General features: G+C 33.3%; 1 protein-coding gene across 1 annotated transcript; it reads right to left on the bottom strand.

The window, feature by feature from the left end:
• Positions 1–400: 400 nt before the first annotated feature.
• On the bottom strand, positions 401–19,060 carry LOC113514347 (DNA-directed RNA polymerase I subunit RPA2). Its single transcript, XM_026898414.3, has 20 exons — positions 18,854–19,060; positions 18,220–18,549; positions 17,485–17,577; positions 16,494–16,640; positions 15,853–16,025; positions 15,172–15,421; positions 14,511–14,666; positions 13,586–13,752; positions 12,748–12,895; positions 11,265–11,325; positions 10,190–10,389; positions 9,553–9,706; positions 8,775–8,865; positions 7,274–7,469; positions 6,364–6,578; positions 5,220–5,358; positions 4,308–4,514; positions 3,225–3,428; positions 1,707–1,871; positions 401–779 (listed from the first exon to the last, which is right to left on the bottom strand). Exons 1-20 carry the CDS (start codon positions 18,938–18,940, stop codon positions 570–572), a joined length of 3,393 nt encoding a protein of 1,130 aa, XP_026754215.2. The 5' UTR covers positions 18,941–19,060; the 3' UTR covers positions 401–569.

Below are 19,060 nucleotides of genomic sequence, written 5' to 3'. Positions count from 1 at the left end.
TTAAGTCGTAATAATTTATCTTTTCAAGAGCTGTCAAGTATAAAGAGGTTAAATTTTTTATACCACCAAGATAGTAAACAAGCATACGTCCTACCCGATGGTATGCAATTACTGTAATTACACGTGTTGCCGAATCTGAAAAAAAACCTCTTTATAAGACATGTAAAAAACAATTTTTAGATTTTTTCTATCTTTATGCTTGTTTCGACATTATGCAAAAAGAACTGAATGGAATTAAAAAATAAATCAAATGCGGTATTCACATTTGTTCCTGAAGGTTTTACCTTAAATGCATCATACTTTATGTTTTATTTTGATACATCATCTGGAAGAGTTTATTTACAAAAATACGTGCGTGAAGTAGCATGCAAAACGCAAGTTAGAAATAAAAGACAATACATATATGAAAACAAAAGGAACTTTATTTTTGTGAATGCAGAAAGTATAAATTATATTAGTCGCATTCGTTAAAACGAGACGTCTCACGTACATAAGTTCAAATTTATATACAATAGACATAGTATTTGTAAAATAGGCCTAACTTTTCATCTCGATATACTATTATAGTATCAAGAACTTTTTATTGCCAAATTGTTATTACAATTAATCTTAAGTTTAATATTAACAGCCGCTAATTGGGTTACGAAAAATTTAAAAATGTAGGGTATATTGACGGTGACCAGATCGCCCTCACGGCACAGCCTGCAAGTGTTCATGCTGCCGTCCATCCTGCCCACAATTGGAGCCAGTAGTGTGCCACATTTTGTACACACAACTGCCTGAAATAAAATTTACTTTTATATATAACCTGATATAGGAATATCTTTTAAATATTTTATAAGATTGGAAATGTCTACAATAGTGACTGTATACTTGATTTTCATTACTGCCCACAACCAAGTCCCAGAAATAAATTTAAAATTGCCAGTAATGCGAAATTATTTGATGCTATGTAAGTAGTGGCTGTGCAGCATATCAACATAATCTATATGCAACTTTCCACTTTTTCCAAAAAGAGGTGTTTTAGTTTCAACTTTCAATATACAGAATTAAAAAAAAAAAAACAACCTAATTGAAAATCTCCTTTTTGAAGTCCGTTGAAAATTGAGAAGTCTCATTTCTTAACCAACTAAATATCTCCTTTTTAGGTAAATAAATATTATAAAAAAGAAAGTTTTTGAATAGAAGGGTGCTATGTAGTAGTAAATTACAGGATACGGGGGGATAACACCTTAGTCTCCAGGAATGGTTAGTCATGAGGGGCATATGGGCTTTGCAATATGGTCTGTCGTGATACTAGGCACTGTGCATGTCTATAGGCAATGGTTACCTCTTTTCATCAGGTGGGCTGTCAGCTTGTTTGCCATTCTAAGTTTCAAAGCAAATCTCATCCATCCAATCGACAGCAGCAGATAGATGCAAGCACTGCTGTCACATGGTTTCAACTTTATGATTATTCAATTTTGGCTTTACTCATATATTAACGTCGAGCTTGCTCGACCAGTTTCGGTCTCAATAGCAGCCCTTATTCATAAGCACCGTTCACGTTATTCACGACATAACCGTATATAAGACACGATAGATATAAAACATAACACAGCCATGCAAGAACAGCTTTCAAGTTTCAGGGCAGAAACATGAGTGGGGCAGTAGTACACACAGACGAGTTTTGTTCAAGGTCTTCCTCTGGTATCTAGTATAAGTACCTCAGTCTCATCGGAACAATGCAGTAGGCGGTCCTGCAGCAGGAAGGTGGCGCCGTGTGACAGCAGCGCGTCCCTTTCCATCTCGCCGAGCCGCACACCGCCGCCGCGCCAACGGCCCTTCACCGGTTGGCGTGTGAGCGCGTCCGTTACGCCCGTTGTCCGCACCTGCCGTACACATGTACTACCATGTATGCATATCGCCACACCACTAGTTATGCTTAGATTATACAGATAGAGCATCGAATCTCAGAAACGGGTCAACTTTTTAACAATTAGCTGACTCTTTTATTTTTATTAATGTTCTATACACTTACGCACACAATGTATCTTGATGTATCTATATTTTAATTATTTAATAAATAAGTTTTTGCGCATTAAAAAGCTGCAGAATTTATAAGATAAAATAAATATGGAAGTTATAAAGGAATCCTCATAACTATTTATCACGCTAAATTATATTTATTTATTTGTTATAAGTTACAATAACAGTTTGCAAACATAAAATGAACCATTAAAAAGAAAACAATACAAAAATTTATCAATACGCAGTTTGCCAACTTTACATTGTATCATCGTTTAAAAGTAAGATAAAGTAAACGTTTTTATAGATGTACATTACATTACTGATTACAGTTATGATCCAAACTTATTCCATCTCAAAATCATACAACGACCTCTTATATTATATATGATATTAAAAACTTGACCCGCCTTTCTCAAAGCATTTGTATGGAGACACTCTATCTACGTAATCTAAGTAGTTATGATACCATACTTTTATTGAACAACTTCATCTTACAGTATCTGTATTTTATCAGACGTTAACAGTCCACTGCTGAACATAACCTCCCCTATAAGAGGGGTTTTGCCAGTAATTGCCACACTTGGCAGGCAGATTGGCAACTACAGTTTGGCTTTTGGTGATGTTCTAAGAGGGCCGTTGTCATTCATTCTTCTATCATTAAGTTCCCTTAGTCGCCTCTTACGTCACCCACGGAAAAGGAAGGGATAGCCTATTCTATGGCGGAACCTACAGGGCTAGTGCCTGTATTAACAGTAATACATACAGAATGACATTGTCAGGTTAGCCACGCTTTTTCTTGGAAACTATCCTGATTAATTCCTAGTGAATTAGTGGACCAACTGAACCGATTTCATCTCCATCAATCGCTCATTAGTATTTCACTAATATATACCTATAACGTAGGAAAGGTCACTATTCTTATAAAAATATAATTTCTTGAATTTCCCGCAAAGTCCTATCACCGCGTAAACGACACAGATTTTAGTTTGATATTGTAATTCCATTTTGATATTTAGTTTTTATGATAATTTGTTTATTCCTAATGCAATTTCTAATACTTATTATAATTTATATACAGTAACATTAGTTAGAAACATACTTTCGATGTATAATCGTCTAATCTATTTTAAATGTTCTCCATATTTTTCATATTCTACTCTTATTTTTTACGAGATACGATCGAGGCTCTTATATTATTCTTAGACCACACTCACCTGCCATTTGTCCGAGACCATGTGCCGCAGCCTCTGGTAGTGTATGACGCCGTAGAAGATATCTGCCTCTATTTCACGGCCGTCGACGCCGCTGTACATACGCTCGGTGCCGTAATAGTTGTACCCGCCCAGCTCCAGTAGCCGCCCGAAGTAATTAATCGCGGTGTCCTTCTCGTCGAAACGGAATGGCGTCGCATCGTGTACCTAGTGGAGACACGATCACAATTTCAATATATATATTTTTTTCGCAAACAAGCATAACCCTATTATTATTATTGAGAGACGAGCTTTTCCAGATAGAAAAACCTGTGACACAGCGTCCTTTCCATGACCTGTCGTGCTCGCTCTTATTTTAAAGCTAATTTATACCAATACCTGAAAAACCTTTTCACGCACTTTTTTAAGTGGTAAGCAAAAAGAGTTTCTTAATTCAATTACTCATTTCGATTACGTTTTTTTTTATCTTTTTATTTAGAGTTTTTATCCTATTATATTATAAGGATATGTCAGCCCCATCATATCCTAATCTTAAAGAGTATTTGACATACTTAATACATTAATACATAAATAAATTATACTTAAGTTAATAGAGAGAAAAATTGATTCAAAAATATAGCAATTAAAGATTTTCGATTACATTTCCACAATTCTTTTTAAAATCAATAGCGTTAACTTCTATATTAATCTCACATTACTTATTGAACGATTCCAGCTTTAAATCTTTTTGTTGTTCAAACTGCTTGTTACGAGGCAAAATCTACTTCTTATTATGATTTACCGCGTTTCAGATCAAATATTTCAATTACAAATTAGTAATTGTTGGAAAAGCTTTTTATTATCATCATCATCATCAACAACATGTCAGCCCTTAACTGTCCACTGCTGAACATAAGCCTCCCCTTGGAGGGGCATATAAAATCCCTTTTATACATATATCCCTATAATAGGTATTTGCTGATAACACAATTTACTACGGGTTAAAGAATTTTTTAAATTGGTAGTTTTTGAGTTTATGCACTCCATATAAACAAACATATAAAAAAAAGAGATCTTTCCTCTTTATAATATTAGTACAATACTCACATGTCCATGTATACAGGCCGCCTTGCCAGCCATGCACTCGATCATCATGGCGATTGTCATACGCGAGGGGAAGCCGTGAGGGTTGAACAGTATATCAGGTATCAGCCCGGTCTCCGTGAATGGCATATCTTCGGCCGCCCAGCGCTGAGAGCAGATGCCTTTCTGGCCAGCACGAGATGCAAATTTATCGCCCACTGTTGGATTACGCTGAAAACAAAAATAAGTTAATAGACTAACTGACTAATTTTTTCAATTAACTTTAAAAAGAAGAAAGTTTTGAAGTCAGTTGTATTTTTTTATAATTATTACCTCATAACTCCGTCAGTTGTAAACAGGTTTGAAAGTTAATTTTTTTGATCTATAAGAATATATTTATAAACTGGTCTCATAGAAAGTTTATCAAAATCGGTGCACTAATTTAATTTTTAAAACAAAATAACTGGTTTTGTCAGAATCGAAGTTAATTATTTTTGTGAGACACTATTTTTAATTATTTCTTATCAGGTTAATCATCATCACTGCACGGGTTTTTAATGTATTAAGATAATTCAAGCACTATTATTACCTTACATAATTTTTGCACAAAACTAGTAATCCATGCATTATTTATTTCTTAATATGTTTATAATCACATCGACAACTTGTTAACTCATTCATTTTTAAATGTTTTTTTAAGTTAATGGTAATTTGTACTCTAAACAAAAATTAAAAAATTATAAGAAATAGTGCAGATAATTTATAATCACGAATTTCCTAGTTCTCTTCTGATAAAAAAAAATAAAAAAAAAATAGTCAAAACTTTTTTATCTATAAACAATATATTCATATAATGATCCATAGGCTAGAAGAGCAATTAAGAGTTTGATGAAGTTTAAGAGAAGAAACTTAAAACATTCCGTTATGCCGACCAACCTGTATTCTGAGCACGACGCAAGCTGTAGGTGGTTTCTTCATGTTGAAGTCCCCGCAGAGTCTCACGTTGTCCACGAACACATCTTCTTTACCGTGGTACCGAGATACCACAAAATCCTTTTTATCGCCGTCATAATAACTAATGGGAATAAATTGGAATATTTAAACCAAAATTTTTTATATATTTATCCTATTATTATTATAAATATGAAAGTTTATAACGATGGATTGATGAATATATGTTATTTACAGGGTATACAGGAATAACACCTAAGTCCTCAGGAATGGCAATGCATGGTGGTATCATGGGCAAAACAGTTTATTCTGTTATGTCTATGGTACTGCTCATGTCTATAGGCGACGGCGACCACTTTCCATCAGGTAGGTCGTCAGCTTGTTTGCCACTCTAAATTGCATAAAAATTAAAAACAAAATATTTGAAGGGATTTGAATGGAATTTTGGTGCATGAGTACATATGATCCAACTGAGTACATAGGATACTTTATACAATAATTTACGCGCATGACGCCGCGAGATACAGCGAGTGTACAATAAAGAATTATAAGAAAAACATTCAGAGAATTGTTTAAAGTGCCACAACATTAGTAATCAAGTTTACAGTTTGTCTAATAATAAGTGGACACCATTCCCCTATGGTCACAGAGAATATTCTGATATATCTATGGTGCCACTCATGTTAATAGGCAACGGTTACCACTGTGGCTTACCATTCTAAATTGCTAACACATCTATTTAAATATATTTTCAAAAACAAGCTTTTATAAACTACTGGTAGCAGTGTATTAAAATTACGTTATTTATTTTAACGTTATCTACTCTTTAAGAGATAGATTGACAATTGACAAATACACCATCCGCCATTTTGTAGCGGTGGCCATTTTGAGAATATTATAATTTGCATAATATACTGTCACCAGACCCAAAGGTGTATGCAAAATTTGAACTAAATGAATACCAGTTAGTGATTCTAATTCAGGCTACAAGATTTGACTTAAGCAAACTAAAATACATTGCAAGTTAAATAACAGTTTGTAATAAAAAAAAATAAGTAGTAATAAAAATACAAATAAATTTAAAATGACCTCTTTTGGAAGCAACAAAAAAATTCTTGTATCAACTTACCAGTAAAACGGATCATTCGGCTCTATCCTGGCACCGACCGATGGCAAACCATCGGAGTCTATATACTGACTGAGCTCAGGCTTGTTAGGGTCTCGCTGGAAGTATGAGTTAGCGTTTTTTAGCTCTACAAAATCCGCTTTGTATATGGATCCGGCCCCCAACCCTCGTTCGTATGCTGATTTGTTGATTATCATTGCGTCCTCCATATCATATCCCTGTGGAATAAAATTAATATATTATAATGCTTTTTTTATATTAAGATAAATTGTGAGACACCATTTCTCTAAATATATCTGTTAATTTAATATTATGAGTTTCAGGAAATTACTGTTTTATGGATCATCATAAATTAAATTTATATTAATTGAGACTTAAATCTATTACAAATCCAGTTGATATTGATTCTTAGAATAAGGAATTCGCTAATATATCAAATTGAAATTAACTATAGAATAGTTTTAAAGAAATTACGCCTCAGAAAAAAACACATTTTGTGAACACAGGGACAATATTTTACAACAGTAAGCTCACAAAATTCCCGTTATAAATATATATAGATACGTACTTTAACATGTGAATATAAATATTGAAGACTCATGTAAATAGATCATAAGTTACAAATTCATCATTACCTATCATACCTCCCTGATACGTTGACTGCATAAATACATTGATTAATTAAAAAAAAATATCTTCATAATTAGACATTACGTTTCGCATCTATTTATAATTAGCAATGCAACCCGGCATCACGCAAAAAGATAGAATTTTGAAAATAATACAGAACGCATATTACTTGCTTTTAATGTAGCTATAAGTGAAAGAACTTTTAAAATCGTTACAATAATTTTTGAGTAAATAAATAAACAAACAAATCTTTTTTTTTTTAATATAGATACAGAACACTCACAGAGTAAGATATTACGGCGACGATTGCATTCGTCCCGGCTGGATAGTCATCCAGTCCCATGTCATCGTAGTGTGCGGGCCGGAACAGTGGCGTCGCTGGCGACTGCAGGCGATATAGTTTGCCGGGGCCCATAGTGTCCCACGTGTGGATTGGTGTGCCCATCGTTTGCTTACCCATCTGACACTGGTACATATTACTGTAAAATAATAATAAATAAATACCAACTATATATTGCTCTGCAAATAAAAAAAAAAACATTGCCTTGTCAAAAATTCATAGTCAGTGTCACTCGGAATGATGTAAGGATTATAATTATAGCACATACATCTAAATCAGTTTAGGCATTTAGAAAAGAATTTTCAAAGCAGTTTATAACTGGCGGAGTTATGAAGTAGCAAACATAGCCGGAAAAAGATACTAATGAATTAAGAACCTCGTTCTTTCCGAAGTCGGTTAACAACGTTACACTCCTTTTTGACCACGAACATTGAAATTACAGGTTACATTTTAACCAAATATTAACTAAGTAATAATAATAATAATAATAATAATCGCGAATGAGAGGTTGCCGTACTATAAGTACGAGCCCCAGCCGGTCCTCGAAAGCGACAGCGTAAGGCTCTACTGGGACCGATCCATCATCACGGACAGGACCGTTCTTGCGAACAAACCTGATATCGTGGTGATGGATCGGGCACTCTCGAGGGTGTTTTTGGTGGATGTCACCATACCGCATGACGAGAACCTCGTGAAAGCCGAAACCGAGAAGAAGAGAAAATATCTCGACCTGGCTCACGAGGTGACCGAAATGTGGGGGGTGACATCTACCGAAATCATCCCAATCGTTATGTCGGTGAACGGTCTTATCCCAACCAGTCTGGAACAACATCTCAGACGGTTGGGATTCCGAGGCGGCTCACTCCCGGGAAAGATGCAGAAAGCGGTGCTCTTAGATTCTGCCCGCATTGTACGCCGGTTTCTCTCCCTGGGGCCCTGAACCCCGGCCGACTGTGCTTCTGCCGGGGGTTAGTTGCCATCTCCTCTCCTTAAGAGGGGAGATGAGAATTTTAGTGAAATTTAAAAAATAATAATAAACTTTATTAACAAATACAGGGTTACACAGTTACATGTTTTTTGCCCTAGCTTACAAATTAGGGTAACCTGTGCCTTGTAAGCCAGTTCCTTCCAACACACAAGAACTAATACTTTGTATTTGTTGATGCAGAACTAACAACATTAAGCTACAAACATAATAAACATGATGATAAATAAGAAAAAAAAAAGAAATTATTGTTTAATTAGAAGATTACAGTTAAATAAATTTTTAAATGTGTAACGTTCAGTGTGTGGTGTGTGTGTAAGTAAAATATAAATACTAATATAAATAAAAATACTTATAAAGTATTGGAGATTAAGATATAAGTAATGTGGATAGGCTAGCCTTATTGATTAATTTAAATAAATAAAATTAAAAATATTGAAATAATTAAATTATACTCACCGTGGTGATTGATTACAGTCAGGCATAGGAATCAGCTGTGCTAAATTGCTCATAAAAGCTGATTTCGACAGTTCCAGATGAGTTGTTATGCCTAAAAAAACAGAAACTGAATGTAAAAGAAACTAAATACATACATACTTATCTAATACTAAATAAGGTACGCATAGAAGTCCAAGTGCTTAATGCCAGAAACAAATATATTTGAAATTATAAATGTAATAAATAATGTTTAAATCAAACTCGAATTCCTATTTTTTTCATATATATTTTAAATATCGAAATTTTAAGAAATGAATAATATTTCATATTAAATCGTACTAATATGACAACTATGTAAGTACGAGAAGACTTCAATATATAACAAATATTAAAAAGTTTTCTCTCAATTTTATAAGAGTGTAGATTAAAAACTCTTTACTATTAAAAAATTAAAAACAAGAGGAATAACACCGTAGTCCTCAGGAATGGCAACTCGTGAAGAGTATTATAGGCAACACAGTATACTTTGTTATGTCCATGGTACTGTTCAAGTTTATAGGCGATAGTTACTACTTTCCATCAAGTGGGCCGTCGGCTTGTTTTTCATTCAAAGTTATATTAAATCAAAATAATATATCTCTTAACTGATTAAAGAGAATTGAAATGTTTTAATGCTGTATTTCAATTCTAAATTTTAATACACTTTCTTTGTAAATTCGTTGCCTCTGCATAAAAACCAACTAACTGCATATTTTTTTATCAAAATTAAGTTATAATTATTTACATTCTTATATCCTACCTTTAATGTATTCCTCCCGCGTAACTGCAATGTCCAAGTACACCTGTTCCAATGTGCCGATGAGCTCTATTTGTCCTGTGATCAAATTGATGACGGGCCGCATTATTCGAGCCTCGGTTGTGAAAAGGAAAACGCCCGGATATTGTGAACAAATCTGTTGATTATATAATTTTATTTCAATACTTATGATAATAAATAAGTAACAAATATAAAACTATAAAAACCAAAAAGCGTCCAACTTTATGAGTGTTCCCATATTCGATTCTAATATGCGTGGGGAAAACGGATCCCGTCATATTAACACTCCCCCCCCCCCCCATTAATTAGAAGTTGATAGTCAGCGTCATGATTTTTTTTTTTGTAATGTGTTTTATGTTCATGTCGATAATAATAATATTAAACCTATAAGAATAAAAATTAATGTTTGTATATTTATCCTCCATGCGTTCCTAAACCATTGATCAGATTGTAATATGGTAATACTTTGGGAAAGTGTTCTGGGTTCGCCCGCGTGGGCTGCTGATCTAAAAAAAAACCTACACAAATAATTTTACTTTACGCGGTACTGCAACGTTTGTCGGGTACAGCTAAAATTATAATCAATAACAGATAATGATAAGGCATTTTAAGAACTCACTTTTTTCTTGGGTATAAAGACAATCTCCGTCGTGACGGGTAACTCCTCGCCCTTGACCTTGAGCGTGCGGAGGTACGTAGTTAATTCGGCGACGATGTCCTCAGCTATGTGCCCGATCATTCGGCCATCGAGGAACACGGGGTATTTGTAAACGTCGAACTCGAGCGGCTTATGAGCTATTGTGTGTCTTGATTCCATTCCTGTATCGAAAATAGTATTAGTTTTTTTTTTTCTTTTTATAGTATCCAAGTAGTACTAGATCCTACCCCTCCCGTGAATTCAATAATAATACGTTAATGAGCTGGCGGCTAGTATAGACCTTGCGAGCTAAAGACATTAAAGTAAGCATAATACGAATAAATTTGTGACAACCCTATCAACCTGAAGTCCTCCATTACATGGAGTGGCGACCTCAAATGCATTGCAGGGAGTCAGTGAATGCAGGTGGCTCAGGACAGTTTCTTATGGCAGTCTATGGATATGTTATTAGATAATGACAGATATCATATCAGCCGTTAACTATCCACTGCTAGGAATAAGCCTTCCCCGTAAAGGGAGTTTCGCCAGCAGCTGACTCGCTTGGCAGGCGGGTTTACAACCGTAGTTAGGCTTATAGTGATGTTTCAAAAGAAACGCTGCTGCCCATCACTCTACTATTAAGATCCCTTAGTCGCCTCTAATGACATCCATAGGAAAGGAAGGAGTGGCCTATTCTATGCCGGGACCATGCCTATTATGTAATGATGAAATCTAGTAACCTATGCTGATTTTTTTAAGAAAATATTTTAGCGGTATTACCACATTCACAAGAGAATGTATATTTGTCACTTCTGTTCATTTTATGACAATCAGTACATTTTTTATCATAAATTTATTTTTTTATGACAGATGTAATCAGTTTTTTTTCTTTTTTTTTTATACTTCACATATTTAAATATGCAAAGTGTAGAAAAATATTGCAAGTACAATACTGAACATTAGGCTAAAAAAGTGTACACTATCTTCTTTAAAAATTACTAAACTCATTAGAGATTTTTTATTAAAAAGAAATAATTTGAATAAATTATAAACTTACCGTATGTTCTCAACACCTCTACCAGTGAGACCAGTAGCTTTGGATCAGGAGGCTGCGTTATCTGTCCATCATGTAAATAAAATTTATTATATTAAAAATTTATTATAATCTATACTAATATTCAAATATAGTATCAATCGATACTAGCTCCGATTTCATTTGTATTTAATTTGTATATGATATTAATCCGTGATAAAAAAAAATCACAGCCATAGCAAGCAGGATGCTTGATATTTTAATATACATTCAATAATTTTATTAACTTTTAACTAACATATACCTAATTCGACATATAATACGGCATCTTTTAAACTTATGATTTCGGAAATAGGAAAATCAATGGAATAGACTATTTCTAGATAGCGTATTAAGATAAAACATAGACTAGTTTTTATGTTAAACCTTCAGGAACTCAACTGTGAAAACCAGACGGACAGACTGACAGACAAACTTATAGATATACAAAAATAAAAAAAATGTTTAGCTATTTCTCTTATTAAGGTTATATATTTTTTTCTAAAATATCTTCCATGCATGGGTATCGTCTTAAGATTATATTGATATATAGGGTATACTATTGGTACACGCTGACCAGGCACCAGTGAGGAATGATAGAGGTAGGATGAAGTAATAGGTGAAGATAAAAGGAGATCAGTTAGTTCATCATGACAAAATCCACAAGAACTACGACGATGAAGGGAGAAACGCGTGGAGGTCGACCTGAGAAATGGATATGTGTGTATGGATATAAATCCTCATTCTTAACAATTCTTTCCTCCTTAAATCACCCTGTAAGAGACCTGGCCTAAAGCATGAATGAGTATACTTTATTTGTATTATAAAAAATAGGAAATAAGCAAGACAAATAATAAATGTAATGATACAGTTGTATAATTACAATAAGAATAACATATAACATTTCCTTCTCGGTCCAAGTTTACCAATCGCAAGGTATAAGCCTTTTCACAGATCCTGCAACTGACCCGATTTTATGCTATATGCAATGTAATGCTAGTCTTAACCAATATTTTATTTACAGTATTATCCCATTGCATGTATTATCTCTTAACTTTTCCCGAAAGATATATTTGTATACTAAATTACGTTACTTTGTTATATTCCTTGATTCACAAATAAGGACTGGATCTTGATGTTTTTTTTTTTTTAATGGGTGATAATGGAATGGTAACCCTACCCGCGCTATCGGTATACACCGGCGAGGCACCAGTGAAGGATGATAGGTGAAGATGAAGCAGGTCAGTTAGCCCATCGTGACGAATTCAACAAGAATTGTTCACGATGGTTTCCAGGGGGACCCACGTGGAGGTCGACCTAATAGGGCATATTGTTAGCAATAGGTCTGTTAAACTCCATTGCTAACAATCCCTTTCCCCCCGGATCTTGATGTTATACCATCTTGAAAAAGAAGTATACTAGAAACAGAAAGAGAGAAAGCAGGGAAAAGGTGATAGTCGAAGGTTACCTGTGCAGTCATAGTGAGGTGGTTAAGCAGGCCGCAGGGTGCGCCGTCGGGCGTGTGCACCGGGCACACGAATCCCCATGCATCGGGTAGCAACTGTCGCGCCTCCGTAGTTCGCATCGACATGAAGAATGCACCACGGTGAATCGACCTGCGGGAGACATTCTATATTAAACTCATGGTGAAGATGGCATAACTCAATTCAATTGTTAAGGCATCCAGTAATTTTAATGTAATCTGGAAAAGGGAACTAGAAAAGCCTTTTTTTACTTATTATTAATTATATTCTTTTTTGAATAAGAACTAAAAATATTTACAAAGTTCTTTTAACTGTAAAATGTTTCAATGTTTTTTTTTTTTATTTCAAATTGAGAATTTAGCGTAAAGGAGAAATAAAAACACATCAACATGTACATTAGCTTTATAAGATATTAAAACTTTTTGCAATAAGACTTCAACATATGTATGTTTTTTCTTTTATCCTTTTTCCTTTGTTATTAATTCTCATTTTGAAAATAGCGAGTTTCTTAAGTCATAGACCATAAGTCTTAAATTAAGGATAGGAGCTGCGGAATTCGAATTTTTCACTCTATGGTTATTATGAAATTTGCTATTTAAATTCTGTCACTTTACTAACAGATCCTCCTCTCGAACGACTTCCTTGCTTCCAATAGCTATGTCCGTCAGGATGTACAGTGTACTTTAGTGATTTTTAAGATCTTTTGTTGATATTAATATCGTAGAACGCAATAAATTAATGAATGAATAATTAATTTGTAAAAAAATTCACTGAAAATCGTAAATCTATAATATGTGATGGATTATCCCCAAAAATACTCACTTGAAATGTGACATGTAACGCATTCTGTTAATATTCTCGGCGACGATGGTGAGTCCCTTGTACTGCGTGAGACTGATATTGTTCGAGGGCGCGTTGCCAGTCGCCAAGAACATCTCCATTTTAGTCTCTAGGTTGCCGGCCATGCGGATCAGCTGAGGTATTTGGGCCTGTGAACAATATTATAATTTTTTTTTAATTCTACTAGTAATAGTCGACAAATCAATTAAAGTGATGACTGTAAAAAGTAGAAAACGACTTGTACTCTAATTAGGATGAAATCGGAATTATAAGCATCAATTAAACCAGTGAAACTGAACTCACCAAAGAAATATGAGTCGAAAAACGATATTTTTTTTTTAAGTCTGCGATACTAAGAAGCGCATCCAGCTGTAAGTTAGTATGGTAACACGTAATTTCTCTCCTAATATATATTTAATAACGAATGGCATTATGACTTGATTTTGATTTTATCCTGTGTATAATGAACCACTATAACTTTTTTTTAATGTGCCATCAAGCAACAAGTGCCAGTACGTAATTGCTGTAGTTTATGGGTATCCCTTGTGACATTAGGAGCCTTTTGCTATTCCTTACTCCTTAGGAACTCAAGCGATATTACTGCAGTATACACTATAAAGTAGCATTATTTAAATATCTGGTAGATCGTACTTCTATAGTCCGCATATATCTCTTAAAAACAAGTATATTAAACTGTGGCATAAATATCACTATAATCAAATACTCAGTACTAGATTTATTTTATTTATTTATACTGTTATTTATAATATAACTACGTGCTTATATAAAATATAACTATAATATTATCGATATAACACAGAGTATTTGATTATATACAGACAGTGATATTTATGTCACAAAACAAAAATGTAATAGAACAAATTAAGGTAACAATAAAAAATATTACCATATTAATGTTGAGTTTCTTGGCGTTGTTATCTTTTTTCATCAACTGCATCTTTATTACGTTGATGGTGGTCTGCAGTCGCTCTTTCAACACTTGAAGATATAAGTGACCACCTAGCAGCACCTCTTGTACCATTACAGAATCAGCACCTTCTACCTGGTGGATCACAAATTCACAATGGTACACTTAATGTTTATTTGATACACTGTCTGATGGAGAATATTTGCAACTGGTATGTGTGGACAATGTTCAAATATATTTAAAAGCTTGATGATCTTTGATACTCCAATTATTGTACCTAACTCTGTAGAATTCCAGCTCCCCTTAGACAAGTAGCAAACAAATTTCTAGTTAGATACATTAAAAATTATGTACACATGAGAAGAGTTATGACGCCAGACATTACTGTCTCATTCTTTGCCTGGCATACGATAGCGATAACTTACATATCGATTGATTCGTTCGCGATTTTCCTAATCTCTTTACCATTACTTTGTTTAAGTTTCAAACAAGATAAAACAATTTTTTAAAAATTTTAAGCAGGCATTATTACTATAACTAACGTACTGCAAAAACAATCCACATATTTGCCACAAGGGTCTTGAGCCACTCGTATCTAATAATTTTCTAAAACATCAAAAAATCTTAAATAAATACTTACTTTGCATTTATTCTGCACCACATCATACAGCTTCTGCGCCATAAATACAAGACTATAGAATTTATCCTCGTGATTAGACAGATTTATCAAAATACAGCGATCCAGAAGAAAGTCAGTGACTTCTTCATCAGTAGTCCAGGGTGGAAGCTCATACAGTTTTTGTCTGAACATCCGTCCCATATACGAACGACACTGACTTGATGTATCGAGACCCTCTTCATGAAGTTCTCGGAGCATATTTCGAATGCAACTGCAATTAAGGTACACAGTGTAATAAAAACAATAAAATATACATAAAAAAATTATATATATTTAAAATAAAATATTCTATATAAAATGAAATATTACTATTTGTGTATGTTTATTTTATTAGTGTTCTATATACTTTGAATTTATTTTATCTTATATGTTCCTTTTTATCTTATATGCAATTTGCCTCCACTAAATTTATCATCATCCTCATAGAGGTCATTGTCCTCCACTATATTACTTGTTAATTATTTTTTCTCTCACTTCATCTTGCTGGTTAAAAGAGATGTCTTTCAAAAATAACTCTACCTTATCTAACAAGTTTTTAAACCAATTGCTGTATTTCTTTTTTACAAGTATAATATTTTGTAAAGAACCTATAATACTATATCTAGTGGAGCTAATATGAAAACACAAATAGATTATACTCACTTGTCGTAATACAAATCATCTTTCTTTCCACTTAGCAGTAATCTGTATATGTAGTGATCTGGCGAGTCCACTAAACATTTCATGATCAACACTAAAGGAGCATAATACATCATTTTGTGATGTGAAAACATCAGCTTGCATGTACCATTTTGCAAATAGTGCAATACATTTGTCTGAAAAAAGATGTTTAATTTTACAGTTTGTTAAATTTAAATTCTACTACAAGCAATTAAAACAAACTTCTTCTTTAGATATTAAGTTACAAATCTATGATTTTATTTTTCGAGTTAAATAACTCACAAAAGAGTCTTAGAAACCTAACATAATGTTCTTATAATTTCCATTACTGTTAAGTCTTGAAAAATGTATCAATAGGTCCATTGACCCAATTTCATTTTCACCTATCATCACTCACTGGTGCCTCACTAGAAAAGTTAACATTATTTTTCCTTTTTTATTTTATTGGAGTGTCACATGTATGTTGCCGATCCTGAAGAAACCTTAATATATATACCCTTTTTGAAGAACCCCATACTGTAGTCACTAGAGAAAACCTCAGCAGGGTGCTCATTCTACAGCCTGAGCGTTCGTGGGAGAAAATTCCTTTGAAACCACAGCACTAGGCAGAAAAAAACACTTACTGTACTGGTCTGGTCAGCCTTAACACAACGTGTCAGTATACCATAGTCAGTAAACAAATCCCCTCTCATCTTCCATGAAGATCGTTTGATAGCAACTGGATAGTTCCTTCTAGTCACTAGCAACATTCGAACGAGACGCTCATGACCCTGGGAAATAAATAGTATAATAAATAAAAGCTTTAGCTTGTGTTAGATAAAATTGTTACTAATACAATAAAATTGTAACTGCACGAAGAATAGTAGTCTACATAATATTTTAAAAAATTTTGGCTGTCTATTTGTTCCAGTTTCATACAAATATTCCTGCACCAAATTGGATGCGATTTTCATAGTTGTGTTCCTGAAAGTTTAACTCAAAATCTGTGCATGGTGACTTGATTGGCTATTTTTTTTTTGCAATAATGGATAAAAATTTCTTAGTTTGTGAAATTTCAGTAAAAATCTATTTGATTTTTTAATTTTGATAGAATTTTTTGGAAATACATTTTTTAAAGATTTGAGATAGAAATTTGGGTAATGTTTTTGGGCATTGCAAAGTTACAGAGGTATAATACAATATACTGTTTCTTTCTTATCCTCCAAGAAAACATTGTGGTTAATCCTTGATAATTTCAATACAATTAAACAATTGCTTTCATACTCACTTACTATCCCTAAAATCCCTTATCATCACTGGTGTCCTGCGAGCAAATATGATAGCATAGGGACAGTTTTTTTATGAATGAAAATGGAATAATAATCCTGTCTGAACTATTGGTATACACAATAAGGTGTAATGGTAAGAATGAAAGCAGGTCAGTTGGACTCTCATGACAAATTCAATGGGAATTAACCACTATAGTTTCCAGGGGAAACTATGTGGAGGTTGACTTGATGGAGTATATTGCTAACAATGAACCTGTTAAACCTAATTACTAACAATCTCTTGCATGGACAGGACTATCATTCTGTTATCAGCTATTAAAAAAATTAAAATTTTTATATATCTTACCTTTACAATAAAATAGCCTCCCCACTCATCTGGATGTTCATTGTGTTTAATCAGCTCCTCAGGTGACATGTCAGCTAAATGGCACAACTTGGACTAAAAAAATACCAATATTTGGAATTAAAATTTGTATTTACAACTAATAATGGGGCCAATACTTTAGTGCCATTTCTCTTAAACTTATCTTAACCTAATATTTTAATTTCAGTTTTGTGAACTACTATTTCTTAAAGTTATTGTTTTATGGATGGCAACTAAATTTATAATATTTTCAAATCTAATAAAAAATAGTTTTATAATCCTTAAAGATTTTCATGTGGAATTAAATTTTAATTTTAGGCATAGGCTTAGAGAAATTCTAGCTTAAAATTGACCCCAATGAATTAGCTGCTGAGAAAGTTAGGTTTGAATCTAGAAAATTTACTTAGTGCAATAAAGTGTATAAAAAAAAAATATTTTGCTAAAACTTCTTTTGTTAATTTTGAGTTAGATTCATACATTCATTTTGATATTACTAAGGTGAGTATATGTACATGCATGTGTGCAATGTAGGCACATTATTTATTTTAATGTTATTTATATTTATTTTGTGTTAATATTAATTACTTGGTAAGAATCAAAATCTAAAACGTGGATATAAGAATAGTTATCAAGATTTAATATTGAATAAGTATAATAACACAGCAATCTGTCTTAATTCTTCCTACAAAATATTCTTAATATTGTTCAAAATCTTACCTTAACCATAATCGGGAGACTTCCCAAAGACTTATCCAATGTCATATTCTTTCCATCAATACTCAATGTCAATCTTATCTTAAATTCGCCTTTGTAAGTTGCTGCTCTTTGCCTGCATTCTGTTGGAAAAACTGTTCCTGATTTTACACCAATTACATTGAGCGGAACGCTGGGTTTACAGAAGCCAGCATCTTCTATGACTATTTTTACTCTTTCTCCATTAGCCGTTTCAAATTCAGCCGGTATTAAATCCGCTATAGCAGCCTTAAGGCCATCTTCAACCATGTAATTGAACGAGTCTATGTGTGGCGCCCCAAGACATTGCAGAGACTAAAAGTGACACAAAGAAAAATTTTAATTACAAATCTCACCTACTGTTATAAAACATTAATATAATATAGATACTAATAATAATAACACGTTTCATTTCTTTCTTCACAAAGATTAGCATTAAATTTAAATTATATGAAATGTGAAACAAACTTCAAAGAGAAATACTTTTTACAAGTTACATTTAAGCATTTTTGAATAGTTACTAATCAGTCAATAAAAAAGTAATATAATTTGTTTTTGTGAGGGACTGTTTATGAATAAATATTATGTAAAAAGAAAGAATATGTAAATAACACGGTACCGGATTAGCAGTTTTTGGAGGTTTCCTGTAGTTCGGACTAGCTGTATAAGACAATGAAGGTTTCTGCGCCACTTTTTTGGAATTCATTTTTATTGATTTTAAACATTTAACCACAAAATGAATTAAAATCAACCTCAAATAAAATACCACGTGATAAACACGGACAGAAAATAAATGACGTGAAGTAAACGAGTAATACAAATTAAA

The sequence above is a fragment of the Galleria mellonella genome, unplaced genomic scaffold (assembly GCF_026898425.1).
Source record: "Galleria mellonella isolate WM207_F2 unplaced genomic scaffold, CSIRO_AGI_GalMel_v1 utg270, whole genome shotgun sequence".
Classification (NCBI taxonomy): Eukaryota; Metazoa; Arthropoda; class Insecta; order Lepidoptera; family Pyralidae; genus Galleria; species Galleria mellonella.
Note: the sequence above shows the minus strand (reverse complement) of the source record. Positions and strands in the feature narration are given on the sequence as shown.

Bases quoted from the DNA above. Each gene is read 5' to 3' on its own strand.
- LOC113514347 (XM_026898414.3), bottom strand. From the start codon at position 18,940: ATGAATTCCAAAAAAGTGGCGCAGAAACCTTCATTGTCTTATACAGCT. The intron at 11,326-12,747 runs GTAACCTTCGAC...CATGATGGACAG, and splicing joins ACCTCACTATGACTGCACAG to ATAACGCAGCCTCCTGATCC. The intron at 10,390-11,264 runs GTAAGTTTATAA...TTTTCGATACAG, and splicing joins AGAGGTGTTGAGAACATACG to GAATGGAATCAAGACACACA.